The sequence below is a fragment of the Phyllobates terribilis genome, unplaced genomic scaffold, assembly GCF_046119375.1.
Source record: "Phyllobates terribilis strain yellow unplaced genomic scaffold, ASM4611937v1 Scaffold_1__5_contigs__length_1240528914, whole genome shotgun sequence".
Lineage (NCBI taxonomy): Eukaryota > Metazoa > Chordata > Amphibia > Anura > Dendrobatidae > Phyllobates > Phyllobates terribilis.
This window is the reverse complement of record NW_027362761.1, coordinates 176,153,033-176,167,885: the sequence shown is the minus strand read 5'-3', so window position 1 is coordinate 176,167,885 and position 14,853 is coordinate 176,153,033. Positions and strand designations below refer to the sequence as shown.

Here is a 14,853-nt window from a genome sequence, read left to right as displayed (position 1 = left end):
TACCAAACCTGAGCATAAAGGAAAAAAAGCCAAATACTTTGTTTTGCAGACGAAACGATGAAGGACTTCCATATGCAACTGTGTCAATCCAAACGTTACCCAACGGAATTGTTTAACTGGCCACCACTACTATTTTTTCCTTCATGGAATGATTTTGATATTTTGTCCTCAATTGTATGGAAGATTATAAGACTAGTTTCAAACGGCTTTTTGGCATTACAATAGATAGAACATGTACAGCTGTCTTCACAAATACCTCACGGTCATCATTATTTGAATGGATAGACAGCAAATTAGCCAAAGTTTCCAATCTGAAAGCCTGCAGAAGACAGGAAACAACAATACCCAGGACAAGTTAGAGGAAATGGTTCTAAGAGGAGACAAAAAGAAACATACACATGTAGTAGAAGAATATACAGTCATGGCCAAAAGTTTTGAGAATGACACCAAAATTATATTTTCACATGATCTGCTGGCCTCTGGTTTTTATTAGTGTTTGTCTGATGTTTATATCACATACAGAAATATAATTGCAATCATATTATGAGTACCAATAGGTTATATTGACAGTTAGAATGAGTTAATGCAGCAAGTCAATATTTGCAGTGTTGCCCCTTCTTCTTCAAGACCTCTGTAATTCTCCCTGGCATGCTCTCAATCAACTTTTGGACCAAATCCTGACTCATAGCAGTCCATTCTTGCATAATCAATGCTTGCATTTTGCCAGAATTTGTTGGTTTTTGTTTGTCCACCCGTCTCTTGATGATTGGCCGCAAGTTCTCAATGGGATTAAGATCTGGGGAGTTTCCAGGCCATGGACCCAAAATCTCTATGTTTTGTTCCATGAGCCATTTAGTTATCACCTTTGCTTTATGGCAAGGTGCTCCATCATGCTGTAAAAGGCATTGTTGGGCGCCAATCTGCTCTTGGACGGTTGGGAGAAGTTGCTCTTGGAGGACATTCTGGTACCATTCTTTATTCATGTCTGTGTTTTTAGGCAAGACTGTGAGTGAGCCGATTCCCTTGGCTGAGAAGCAAGCCCACACATGAATGGTTTCAGGATGCTTTACAGTTGGCATGAGACAAGACTGGTGGTAGCGCTCACCTCTTCTTCTCCGAATAAGCTGTTTTCCAGATGTCCCAAACAATCGAAAAGGGGATTCATCAGAGAAAATGACTTTGCCCCAGTCCTCAGCAGTCCACTCCCTGTACCTTTTGCAGAATATCAGTCGGTCCCTGATGTTTTTTCTGGAGAGAAGTGGCTTCTTTGCTGCCCTCCTTGAAACCAGCCCTTGCTCAAAGAGTCTCCGCCTCACAGTGCGTGCAGAAGCACACACACCAGCCTGCTGCCATTCCTGAGCAAGCTCGGCACTGCTGGTAGTCCGATCCCGCAGCTGAAACAGTTTAAAGATACGGTCCTGGCGCTTGCTGGTCTTTCTTGGGCGCCCTGGAGCCTTTTTGACAACAATGGAAGCTCTCTCCTTGAAGTTCTTGATGATGCGATAGATTGTTGACTGAGGTGCAATCTTTGTAGCTGCGATACTCTTCCCTGTTAGGCCATTTTTGTGCAGTGCAATGATGGCTGCACCTGTTTCTTTAGAGATAACCATGGTTAACTGAAGAGAAACAATGATACCAAGAACCAGCCTCCTTTTAAAGTGTCCAGTGATGTCATTCTTACTTAATCATGACTGATTGATTACCAGCCCTGTCCTCATCAACACCCACACCTGTGTTAATAGATCAATCAATTAAAAGATGTTAGCTGCTCCTTTTAAGGCAGGACTGCAATGATGTTGAAATGTGTTTTGGGGGTTAAAGTTCATTTTCTGGGCAAATATTGACTTTGCAAGTACAGTAATTGCTGTTAAGCTGATCACTCTTTGACATTCAGGAGTATATGCAAATTGCCATTACAAAAAATGAAGCAGTAAACTTTGGAAAAATTACTATTTGTCTCATTCTCAATACTTTTGGCCATGACTGTACAGAACTTTATAGAGAAATCCACAGACCAGCACATAGACATCTAAAATTAAGACAGTCTAAAGACAAGAAAATACAGAGTTCTAGCCTAAAGTAGGATGGAAAAGCATCCCACATGGATAATAAATAACAAACAAAAGGAAAATTCATGCAATAGAGTAATCTTTCAATCCAATAAATATCATATTTCCTGAATTATAAACTGAACTTTTTAAAACCAAGAAAAAAATCTTGCTTAAAAAAACAAAAATAAATGAATAAATAAATGTGTGTGTCATGGTCTGGAGGCAGCTTCCTGTGATCGAGTAGAACACAGACAAGATCCTTCCTAAACACAGAAGTATGCAGCGACACTGATCTATCTGATCGGAGCAGGGCAGAAGGGCAGCTACCAGGACCAGCACATCACTAAAGCTGCACGTCCGCAATAGCAGAAGGATCATTCCGGTCATGTGATCAGTCACCGTCTGGAAGGAATTTCAAAACATGGTAATGTATACACTTCAGTTAAAATCAGTGTCTAGGTTGCAGTAGAGGGGCTTGTGCACAAGCTTGTAGCAGAGCTGGGGGTGTCTATACAGCAGAACTGAGTGTGCATGCGGCAGTGCTGTGTATATGTATGCACTGCTGAGACTGTACATAATGTGCATGCTGTACAAGTATAGGAGTACAATACATGCTGCAGACAAACACTGACAGTAGATGTATTACCCCCCTATTCTACTTTAGTGCATTAATCCCTTCACCCCCGAGTCTGTTTTCACCTTCCTGACCAGGCCAAATTTTACAATTCTGACCAGTGTCATTTTATGTGGTAATAACTCAGGATCTCAGTGATTCTGGGACTGATTTTTCACGACATGTTGTATTTTATGTTAGTGGTAAATTGAGGCCGATATTGTTTGCGTTTATTTGAGAAAATAGCAGAATTTTTTTACATAACATTTAGAATCACGTTTATCCTGCGCTCTACGCTGAGCACAGATATCAGAGTTTCCATCTAATGAATGACGTGATTCTGATAAACCCTGAGGGATCCAATCACTATAATGAGACAGCAGAGTTACTCTGGACTCCGTCTGGCCTCTGTTCAGAGGTGCACAAAACTGTGGCCAACCGTGCTTTTATGCATGCCTAAGACGACGGATACCGGTGAATCACAGGTCAGACTGCGTCCACGGTGCCTCCATCTGCCCCATTATAGGGAACCTTACGCCGGGGGTTCTGTCTAAATCACGTATTTCGGAGATTTACACGGAAACCCAGGTGTAAGCGTTCAGCGCAGGATAAATGATAGCTGAGCCTTACTGTGATCTTTGGGAGACAGAATGAACAAATCAACAGCAGGTCAGGAATTGGTTTTATTTATTTTTTTACGCCGTTCCTCATGTGGTATAAGTGATTAGACTACTTTATTCTTCGGTTGGTGTGATTACAGCGATACTAAATTTATATATATATTTTTTTTAGGTTTGGCACCTATCACACACTAGAAACCCCTTTTCATCGCCATATTTTGAGAGCTATAATTTTCCTATATTTGCTGACAGTCATGTAAGGGCTGGTTTTTGAGGAGGAGTTGACGTTTCTATTGGTTCTATTTTCAGGCACATACCATACTTTTTTTTTATTGCTTTTTCTTCTGATTTTTGGGAGGCAGAATGAACAAAATCCAGCAATTTTTTTTTATGCCGTTCATCCTGCTATAACTTTTTTTTACTATTTCTCCGCTTTGCGGGACAAGATGAAGCTTTCAGTAATATTTTTTTTATTTTCATTAGTCTTTTCGATCGCATTTTAATCCACTTTTTGATCGGCAGTATGATGAAAAAGCTTTTGCCACGTTTTTTTTTTTTTTACGGTGTACACTAAAGGGATTAACTAGTTTAACAGTTTTATAGGACGGGTCGTTCTGAATGCAGCGATACCAAATGTGTGTATTTTTTTAAATGTATATTTATTGGTATAAAAATTACTCTGATCGCTGGTATAACGCATAGCAATGCACTAGCATTGCAATGCTTTATACCTGTCAGTGTTGCACTGACAGAAGCCTCTTAGACCATGCTCTCACAGGCTTGCCGTAGCTTTGTGACCCGGAAGTCATCATGACCTTGGGTTGCCATGGCAATGATTGGGCCCTTACGATGACGTCGCAGTGGAGGCGTCGATCGGACGGGAGAGGGCACCCCCTCCCTCTCCCAGCCTTCTTTAACTTATGTGCTCCTGGCGGTGATTACGCAGGCACAGTTCCTGTACGATCGCCATGATGTACCCATACGTGAAAGGTCAGGATTCTTTTTGATATGATTTTTTTTTTTTTTTTTTTACATGACACAAATCTGGCATTGTGCAATCTACACGTGAATAGCTGCTGAGCTCAGTGTTTGGCCGCTGCACTGACAACATGATGTCACCTTGAAATACCAGAGACCGGAGCAGCAATGCTTCACCAGAGGGTAAGAGATACTGAGGTTTTTTTTATAAGTAACTCAGCATAGGGCATAACGTTTTCTGAAGAGGGACAACCTCTTTAAAGCAGTCTGAGGCAGTGAGAAAAAAAATATTCCAATCAACACTAATGCCTAATATAGCCAGTCTGTATTAGATTACTCAAAGCCTAGGCTTTATTGGCACTCATCTGAGGCCAGAGGAGTAATGGGACTTGGCAGTTTTTTATTCCCCACAAAAACTAATATAATGCTCTATCCAACTGACTGAATAAAAAAAACTGAACTATTAGTCTGTAACTAGTTAAAAAGAGCTGGAATACTTATAAGGCCACGGCCCCACTATCAGTATTTTGGCAGTATTTTTTCTCAGGAGTGGGTGATAAATGCAGAATTGGTGACTTGTTTCTATTATACCCTTTATCTGATCGTTCCTCACCTGGTTTTGGCTCCCACTACTGAGAAATAATACTGACCAAATACTGATAGTGGAACCATGGCCTAAGTCCTACAATTGTGATGGAAGTTAGTTGACATGCTGATAGACCATTGCCAAATTTATGTATGAGAGATGCAGTTAATGGTGTACTTCAAAAATGAATGATTAGTGCAAGCATGAAGACTATGGAAACAAGTAATAAGTTGACTTCTGACCACATTTACATATCAGTGGTTTTAATGAGAAAAAAAGTCTCCATGAAATTAAGTAACTTCACAAAAAGGAAATATCCAGCTCTGCGTTTTGACACTGGCATTGCAAATGCAGCAGCAATACATTAGAAGAGTTATTCAGTTTGTAACAATATTCCATAATTTTCTTAGATGACATAAGAAAGTAGGAAAATTAAAAGGTTTTTTTCCAGTCTAAAAAAGTCTGCAGTGACTATAAACTGCCAGCTCACGACAGGGTTCTATGCTCATGTGGCTGCTTGAATGCAATTTTGAGAGTAGAATCATGACAGCATGGGGATGGGACAGAGTCAGCAGTCACATAGGAGTGGCAGCATACTTATTTTTTTTAAAAGATTGGGGGTTTATCTTTAGGATCCATGCTGATCATGAAAACAAAGGGACAGGATAAATAAAGTGAAAGAACAGGAATGGTTGTATGTCTTTCTATGGTGGGTGGCTATTCAGGGAAAATCAGTGAGGTAGCCAGAAGGCTACAATTTTGCGGAGTGGTGTCATCTCTTTCTATACAGGAAAAAACATTTTAATAAAGCCTACTTTGATGCAATTCAGATACAAGTTTCTATAAATATGGAACCTTAGGATGTATTTATTATACACATTTATATCCCATACTTACAAGTCCAAAACTAAAACATTTAGATAGTTCAGATCTTCTAATGATCTGGCATGTTACTGCTTGATAATGTTCAATTCCAGAACAAAACCAGACCACTAAGCAGAAAGGCACCATTATTACCACTGTGTTAAAAATTATATTTACGGTTATTCTGATCCTACATAGAACACTCATTTACAGCAATGCGTGGTCCAGGGGTATTCCAGGACTTACTTTTTAGGGGAAAACCTGCTAATACAGCACACTCCAGGCAACATCGGAAATGAGGCAGGACTTAAAGCTTCTGATACTCCCCAGAACCAGGAGTCAGCAAAGGTACACATGGCATAGGAGGTTCAGGAGAAAAAAATGACCGGCACATCCAATACAAGAAATAGGTGTGCACACATGCTTACTAGGAGCAGCTACCTCCATATATAACTAACAAATAGAGTAGCACTCTGCAATGCTAAGTATGCGAACATGAAATTTAAATAGCATTATTGCTGCAGAAAATAGAAATAAATTGGCCAATTCATGTGTACCTGGTAGGCACGGTAATGCGTTTCTCGTCATACCAGGAACCTGCCTATGTGAACTCCACTATAAGAGACAAAAGTCTGCTTGTGTATGGGGAGGCAAGAACCTGCTGCAAATAAAACCGCCTGTGGTCTAGAGGTGGAAGTGCTCAGTCAAAGCCTAGACATATAAACAGAAAAAACTGACCGGCACATCCAAAACAAGAAATGGGTGTACAGGTGCTTACTCCTGTGTGAGGCGTTCACACAGGCATAGGAGTTCTCTAAACCAGCTTTACAATTTTTGTATGTAAGTAAAGGCTTTTTTATGCCCACTCTTCCATAAAGGCTACCTCTATAGAGTGTACGGCTTATTGTTATAGTATAGACAGATACTCAAGCGTTTGCTTGAGAACTCTGCAGATCCTTCAGGGTTACAACTTACAGTCACCACCTTTCAGCCCTGTGTTACAGCATTCTAGAAGGCTTATACAAGTCTCCAAGCCGTCCTGCAAAACGAAAAAAAGACTTATTATACTCCCCTATGATGGGTGTCGCTGGTCTTGGTCTGGTGCAGCCTCTCTTTTTGCGATCGCCTTCCTCCTTCATGCGGATGACGCGTCCTCCGTTATCCACACAGTGTTCCTCGTCGCGCTCCTGTGCAGGTGTACGTCTCTCTTTCCTGCTGAGGGCAGAACAAAGAATTGTTCTGCGCATGCACGGGTAAAAGGCCAAAGAGCGCTGGCAAATGAGTACTACAGTACTTAGCTCTGCCACGTGAAGCAGAGAAGGAGGATGGTGATTGCAAGAAGAGTGGAGGTGCCAGACCAAGACCAGCGATGCCCATCTGACCAGACAGCCCCGTAGGGGAGTATAATAAAAGGTCTTTTTCTACAATTCATACAAAGTACATATAACGTGAATCTTGATTCTTTTATTCAGAACCAGTATCAACATTTCAGCTCCTCATGAGTTTTCAACAGAAATCCTAACAGCATGTAGTTCGCACGCAGCAAGGATTCAGAAGTCTGCACTCTCAGACTTTCACCAGAAGACTGGACAACCCCTTTAACAGTAAATCCATTAATGAAATCATCTTAGGGCTGGTTCTGTAGCAGTCATCTTGGCTCTCCTGAATAACCTTCTTAGCGAGTTTATGATCACATCAATTGCTCAATATTTAATGTACATGGTGAATTACTGTAAAGGCTTTCCCCTTATGGATGAAAAGCTATGTCATGCTCTACAACTAGTAAAAGGAACAGTGTGCAAAAAGATTTTCAATGAGTTAAAAAAAATATCAAACAAAGAAATATCTATGATACATGAATTGTATTAATAGGGCTCTTTACACACTGTCTCTTTAGTGTACGCTTGCTGCATGCTCTGTGGAAAGGTTACGATGCATAAATTAAAAGGCCATCTTTCACCAGACATAAAAATAAACTATTAACACCTATTTTTTTTTATCATCTAACAAAATTATTAAAGATTATATAATCAGGTGTGAGTGTGACCAATTTTACCCAACAGGTGATAATGATCATCTTAAAACACGTCTTGTGTGAGAATATATGTGAATCTAATGAAAATGTAGAGTCCCTGTGGGTGGAGATAAGGAGAGGGGGAAAAAATAATAAATTACTGATAGGGGTTTGTTACAAGTCTCCAAAAATAATGGAAGTAGCGCAGAATATCCTCATGAAGCAAATAGATGAAGCAGCTACTCAAGGAGAAGTCATTATTATGGGGGACTTCAACTACCCTGAAATACATTGGGGAACAGAAACCTGTAGTTCCAGCAAAGGTAATAGGTTTTTGACAACTATGAGAGACCATTACCTTTCACAACTGGTTCAGGACCCAACAAGAAGGGGGCCACTGCTAGACCTAATATTAACCAATAGGCCAGACCACAAATCAAATATACGAGTTGGGGGTCGCTTGGGTATTAGTGATCACAAAATAATATGTTTTCGTGTATCCTTTAATAAGATGTGTAGTAGAGGGGTTACAAGGACACTAAACTTCAGGAAGGCAAAATTTCCAACGGTTAAGAGATGATCTTAGTGCAATAAACTGGGACGATATCCTTAAACATAAAGCTACACAAAGCAAATGGGAGACATTTATTAGCATCCTGAATAGGACCTGTGCACAATACCCTATGGGAATAAACATGCAAGAAATAGGAGGAAACCACTATGGCTAAATAGAGCTGTAAGGGGCGCAATAAGTGACAAAAAGAAAGCATTTAGAGAACTAAAGCAAGTAGGTAGTGATGAGGCATTAAATAAATGCAGAAAATTAAATAAATTCTGTAAAAACCAAATCAAGGCAGCAAAGATTGAGGCAGAGAGAATCATTGCCAGAGAAAGTAAAAATAATCCCAAAATATTCTTTAACTACATAAATAGTAAAAAACTAAAAAATGATAGTGCTGGCCCCCTTAAAAATAGTCTGGATGAAATGATGGATGAGGATGAGGAAAAAGGCAATATGCTAAATGATTTTTTTTCAACAGTATTTACACAAGAAAATCGCATGACAGAAAACATGATTAGTGATGACAAAAATTCTCCATTAAATGTCACTTGCTTAACCCAGCAGGAAGTACAGCGGCGTCTAAAAATCACTAAAGTTGACAAATCCCCGGGCCCGGATGGGATACACCCGCGAGTACTGCAGGAATTAAGTAACGTCATAGATAGACCATTATTTTTAATCTTTAAAGATTCTATAATAACAGGGTCTGTACCACAGGACTGGAGTATAGCAAATGTGGTGCCAATATTCAAAAAGAGGACAAAAACCAAACTTGGAAATTATAGGCCAGTAAGCTTGACCTCTAGAGTGGGTAAAATCCTGGAGGGTTTCCTCAGAGATGCTATACTAGAGTATCGGAAGAACAATAACCTCATGACCCAATATCAACATGGGTTTACGAGGGACCGTTCCTGTCAAACTAATCTGATCAGCTTTTGTGAAGAGGTAAGTTCCGTACTGGACCAAGGAAATGCAGTGGATGTTGTGTATATGGACTTTTCAAAAGCTTTTGATACGGTTCCACATTTGTGTTATTAATGGAACACACTCAGACTGAGTCTCAGTTAACAGTGGGGAACCACAGGGGTCAGTATTGGGCAAGCTTCTTTTTAACATATTTATTAATGACCTTGTAGGGGGCATAGAGACTAGTATTTCAATATTTGCAGATGACACTAAACTCTGCAGGGTAATCAATACAGAGGAGGACAATTTTATATTACAGGAGGATCTATGTAAACTAGAAGCTTGGGCTGATAAATGGCAAATGAGCTTTAATGGGGATAAATGTAAGGTAATGCACTTGGGCAGAGGAAACAAAATGTATAATTATATGCTTAATTGTAAATCACTGGGCAAAACTGTAACTGAAAAAGACCTGGGTGTATTGGTGGACGACAAGGTCACGTTTGGTGGCCAGTGTCAGGCAGCTGCTGCAAAGGCAAATAAAATAATGGAATGCATTAAAAGAGGCATAGATGCTCATGAGGAGAACATAATTTTACCTCTATACAAGTCATTAGTGCGACCACACTTAGAATACTGTGTACAGTTCTGGTCTCCGGTGTACAAGAAAGACATAGCTGAACTAGAGCGGGTGCAGAGAAGAGCGACCAAGGTTATTAGAGGACTGGGGGGTCTGCAATACCAAGACAGGTTATTACACTTGGGGTTATTTACTGTGGAAAAAAGAAGGCTTAGGGGTGATCTTATTACTATGTACAAGTATATGAGGGGACAGTACAAAGACCTTTCTGCTGATCTTTTTACTCTGAGGCCAGAGACGGGGACAAGGGGGCATCTTCTACGTCTGGAGGAAAGAAGGTTTAATCATAATCACAGACGCGGATTCTTTACTGTAAGAGCAGTGAGACTATGGAACTCTCTGCCGCATGATGTTGTAATGAGTGAGTCACTACTAAAATTTAAGAAGGGCATGAATGCCTTTCTTGAAAAGTATAATATTACAGGTTATATATACTAGATTCCTTGATAGGGCGTTGATCCAGGAAGGAATTTTTTCCCCCAATGTGGAGCTTAGTGTTTGCCACATGGTTTTTTTTGCCTTCCTCTGGATCAACATGTTAGGCTATGGGTTGAACTAGATGGACTTAGTCTTCCTTCAACCTTAAAAAACTGTGTTACTATTTTCATATGTAGGTTCAAATACAGTCATTAAACCCTTCCTGACCTGGCCAATTTCCGGTTTCATTTTTTCCTCCCCTTCTTCCCAGGGCCATAACTTTTTTTTATTTTTCTGTCCACATAGACATATGAGGGCTTGTTTTTTTCGCGGGACGAGTTGTACTTCTGATTGACACCATTCGTTTTACCACATAGTGTACTGGAAAATGAGAAAAAAAAATCCAAGTGGACAGAAACTGCGACAAAACACACAATTTTGACATTTTTTTGGAAATTGCTTTTACACTGTACATTTTGTGGTAAAAACATTTTAATATTGTTCATAAGTACAGTGTGCAGAATTATTAGGCAAATGAGTATTTTGATCACATGATACTTTTTATACATATTGTCCTACTCCAAGCTGCATAGGCTTGAGAGCCAACTACCAATTAAGTAAATCTGGGGATGTGCATCTCTGTAATGAGGAGGGGTGTTGACTAATGACATCAACACCCTATATAAGGTGTGCTTAATTATTAGGCAACTTCCTTTCCTTTGGCAAAATGGGTCAGAAGAGAGATTTGACGGGCTCTGAAAAGTCCAAAATTGTGAGATGTCTTGCAGAGGGATGCAGCAGTCTTGAAATTTCCAAACTTTTGAAGCATGATCACCGAACAATCAAGAGTTTCATGGCAAATAGCCAACAGGGTCGCAAGAAGCGTGTTGGCCAAAAAAGGGGCAAAATAACTGCCCATGAATTGAGGAAAATCAAGCATGAAGCTGCCAAGATGCCATTCGCCACCAGTTTTGCCATATTTCAGAGCTGCAACGTTACTGGAGTATCAAAAAGCAGAAGGTGTGCAATACTCAGGGATATGGCCAAGGTAAGGAAGGCTGAAAAACGACCACCTATGAACAAGAAACATAAGGTAAAACGTCAAGAATGGGCCAAGAAATATCTTAAGACTGATTTTTCAAAGGTTTTATGGACTGATGAAATGAGAGTGACTCTTGATGGGCCGGAGGCTGGATCAGTAAAGGGCAGAGAGCTCCACTCCGACTCAGACGCCAGCAAGGTGGAGGTGGGGTACTGGTATCATCAAAGATTAACTTGTGGGACCTTTTCGGGTTGAGGATGGAGTGAAGCTCAACTCCCAGACCTACTGCCAGTTTCTGGAAGACAACTTCTTCAAGCAGTGGTACAGGAAGAAGTTGGTATCGTTCAAGAAAAAAATGATTTTCATGTAGGACAATACTCCATCACATGCATCCAACTACTCCACAGCGTGGCTGGCCAGTAAAGCTCTAAAAGAAGAAAAAATAATGCCATGGCCCCCTTGTTCACCTGATCTGAACCCCATAGAGAACCTGTGGTCCATCATAAAATGTGAGATCTATAGGGAGGGAAAACAGTACACGTCTCGCAACAGTGTCTGGGAGGCTGTAGTGGCTGCTGCACGCAATGTTGATCGAAAACAGATCAAGCAACTGACAGAATCTATGGATGGAAGGCTGTTGAGTGTCATCATAAAGAAAGGTGGCTATAGTGATCATAAATTTTTTTGGTTTTGCATGTCAGAAATGTTTATTTCTAAATTTTGTGCACTGATATTGGTTTACCTGGTGAAAATAAACAAGTGAGATGGGATTATATTTGGTTTTTATTAAGTTGCCTAATAATTCTGCACAGTAATAGTTACCTGCACAAACAGATATCCTCCTAAGATAGCCAAATCTAAAAAAAAACACTCCAACTTCCAAAAATATTAAGCTTGGATAATTATGAGTCTTTTGGGTTGATTGATAACATAGTTGTTGATCAATAATAAAAATAATCCTCTAAAACACAACTGGCCTAATAATTCTGCACACAGTGTATATGAATGGGGAGCACCATATACCATATCAAATTATATCATGAAATGAAGGGTGCTACATCCTGCGTTGAAATGACAAATGAGCATAAGGAGAGGAAAGAGACAATGAAAATGGATAAGCACACCTTAAATAGAGAGTATGTAAAAAAATACAAAGTTTTTATTAATGCACACTAACACACGTGCAACGTTAAAACAGAACAAAACAGAAGACCCGAGTAGAAACCATATCCTGGAATACAAAATTGCTACTGCAAACAATGCAGATTATTATTATAATGCAATGGTAAGCACAGGTCAATAATAGTCCACAATAATATATACAAAATACAACCATATACCATGGAGGCTACATGGGATATCAAAGATGAGCAAAAATGTGCATGGCAGAGGCAAAAGCAATAATGATATATACAAACCTCAAACACCAGGCATCCCTGGAAAGGGTTGTCAGACAACGAAGTACTCAGTAGAATAACCCAGAACCCATATGCAGAAACCCATATTCAGGTAGATAAGTAAGAACACCGACTCAAGCCAGAGCTAAGGATTTAAAGAACCCCTCCTTGTCAGGGGCAAGATAGCTAAAAACGGTGATACCTGTGTGATAGGGCAATAACGAGCAGGTAGAGGTGCAGCTCACTAAATTAGAATATCATCAAAAAGTTAATTTATTTCAGTTCTTCAATACAAAAAGTGAAACTCATATTATATAGAGTCATTACAAACAGTGATCTATTTCAAGTGTTTATTTCTGTTAATGTTGATGATTATGTCTTACAGCCAATGAAAACACAAAAGTCATTATTCTCAGTAAATTAGAATACTTTATAACAGCTTGAAAAATGATTTTAAAATCCGAAATGTTGGCCTACTGAAATGTATGTTCAGTAAATGCACTCAATACTTGGTCGGGGCTCCTTTTGCATCAATGTGGTGTGGCATGGAGGCGATCAGCCTGTGGCACTGCTGACGTGTTACAGAAGCCCAGGTTGCTTTGATAGCAGCCATCAGCTCGTCTGCATTGTTGGGTGTGGTGTCTCATCTTCCTCTTGACAATACCCCATAGAGAATCTATGGGGTTAAGGTCAGGTGAGTTTGCTCGCCAATCAAGCACAGTGATACTGTTGTTAATAAACCAGGTATTGGTACTTTTGGCAGTGTGGTCAGGTGCCAAGTCCTGCTGGAGAATGAAATTTCCATCTCCAAAAAGCTTGTCGGCAGAGGGAAGAATGAAGGGATCTCAAATTTCATGGTAGAAGGCTGCGCTGGCTTTGATCTTCATAAAACACAGTGGACCTACACCAGCGGATGACCTGGCTCCCCAAACCATCACTGATGGTGGAAACTTCACACTAGACTTCAAGCAGCTTGGATTGTGTGCCTCTCCACTCTTCCTCCAGACTCTGGGACCTTGATTTCCAAATGAAAATTGGAACTCTGGGACCTTGTGGAGTGTGTCAATGACTGCCTTCTGGACATCTGTCAAGTCAGCAGTCTTCCCCATGATTGTGGAGCCTACTGAAACAGACTAAGGGACCCTGTTAAACGCTTAGGAAGCTTTTGCAGGTGTTTTTTGTTAATTATGCTACTTTTATCCTTTTGACTTGAGATTTTTTTAGACTGTGGGGCGGCTCGTTTTATCCTAGCATTTTGAGAATCCTGTTATCGGGTACAACATTCTCATTACTACTCTTTTTTTCTTTATATCTGTATGCAGTATCGGTGTGCCGCTTGAATAGCATTTTAGCGTGGTGGTATATTACTCATTTATTGTCTAGTCACTATTGTGGTACACTTGTTGACAGGTGTGTACATTCCACCAGCTGCTTTAATTGCTTGTGGGTATTTTTTCTCTATATTATTCATTAAAGGGAACCTGTCACCACGAAAATGCAGTCTATTCTGCTGGCATCATGTTACAGAGCAGGAGGAGCTGAGCAGAATGATATGTACTGTACCTTTTTGAGAAAATATTCAGTATAACCAGTGTTTTAATCATTTAATCCTCTGCTTTTTCTGGGATTTTGGGTCCAGTGGGCGGTCCTAACAGTGATTGACAGCTTTCTTTGTATAAGTGTGCTTATAGAGAGATAGCTGTCAGTCACTGATAGGACCGCCCACTGGACCCAAAACCCCAAAGAGCAGAGCATTAAAGAAGTAAAACACCGGTTACGCTGAATATTACCTTGCAAAACTAAGGTGTATATCAATCTGCTCAGCTCCCTCTGCTCTCTAATATGATGCCAGCAGAAATTGCTCATTTCTTACCAATCCACACACATTGCCATTCACCAACAGCAAGCCGAGAGCTTACAAATTGAGAGGATTTGAAAAACAAAGTCGAACAGAAATTTTCCTAACTTTTCAATACAACCCAAGTTGTAATGAAATTACATAAAGCCAGAAAACCCATTCGCTAGCTGGTGGAGCATGGATACTATTACTTACAGTATGAAAATCTTGAGGGAACTCATCATTTTGTCCAAGGTTGCATATTTGTCTTGCCTTTCTCAGAAGACCCTTACAAGTTTCCAACAGATTACGCTTCTTTTCATCTG

The 14,853-nt window shown here is 40.1% G+C and overlaps 1 protein-coding gene across 2 annotated transcripts in view; it reads right to left on the bottom strand.

Annotated features, from left to right (window-relative positions):
* SMC5 (structural maintenance of chromosomes 5) overlaps positions 1–14,853 on the bottom strand; it is a 140,726-nt gene that overhangs the window by 26,251 nt on the left and 99,622 nt on the right. Inside the window, exons 18-19 of one of the 2 annotated variants that reach the window (XM_073670264.1) lie at positions 14,744–14,853; positions 257–319 (exon numbers count right to left, since the gene is read on the bottom strand). The exon at positions 14,744–14,853 is cut by the window's right edge and continues 16 nt beyond it. In XM_073670264.1, the coding sequence (XP_073526365.1) occupies positions 257–319; positions 14,744–14,853 (173 nt within the window). The remainder of the gene's footprint in view (positions 1–256; positions 320–14,743) is intronic. The other variant, XM_073670274.1, reaches the window with a different exon arrangement.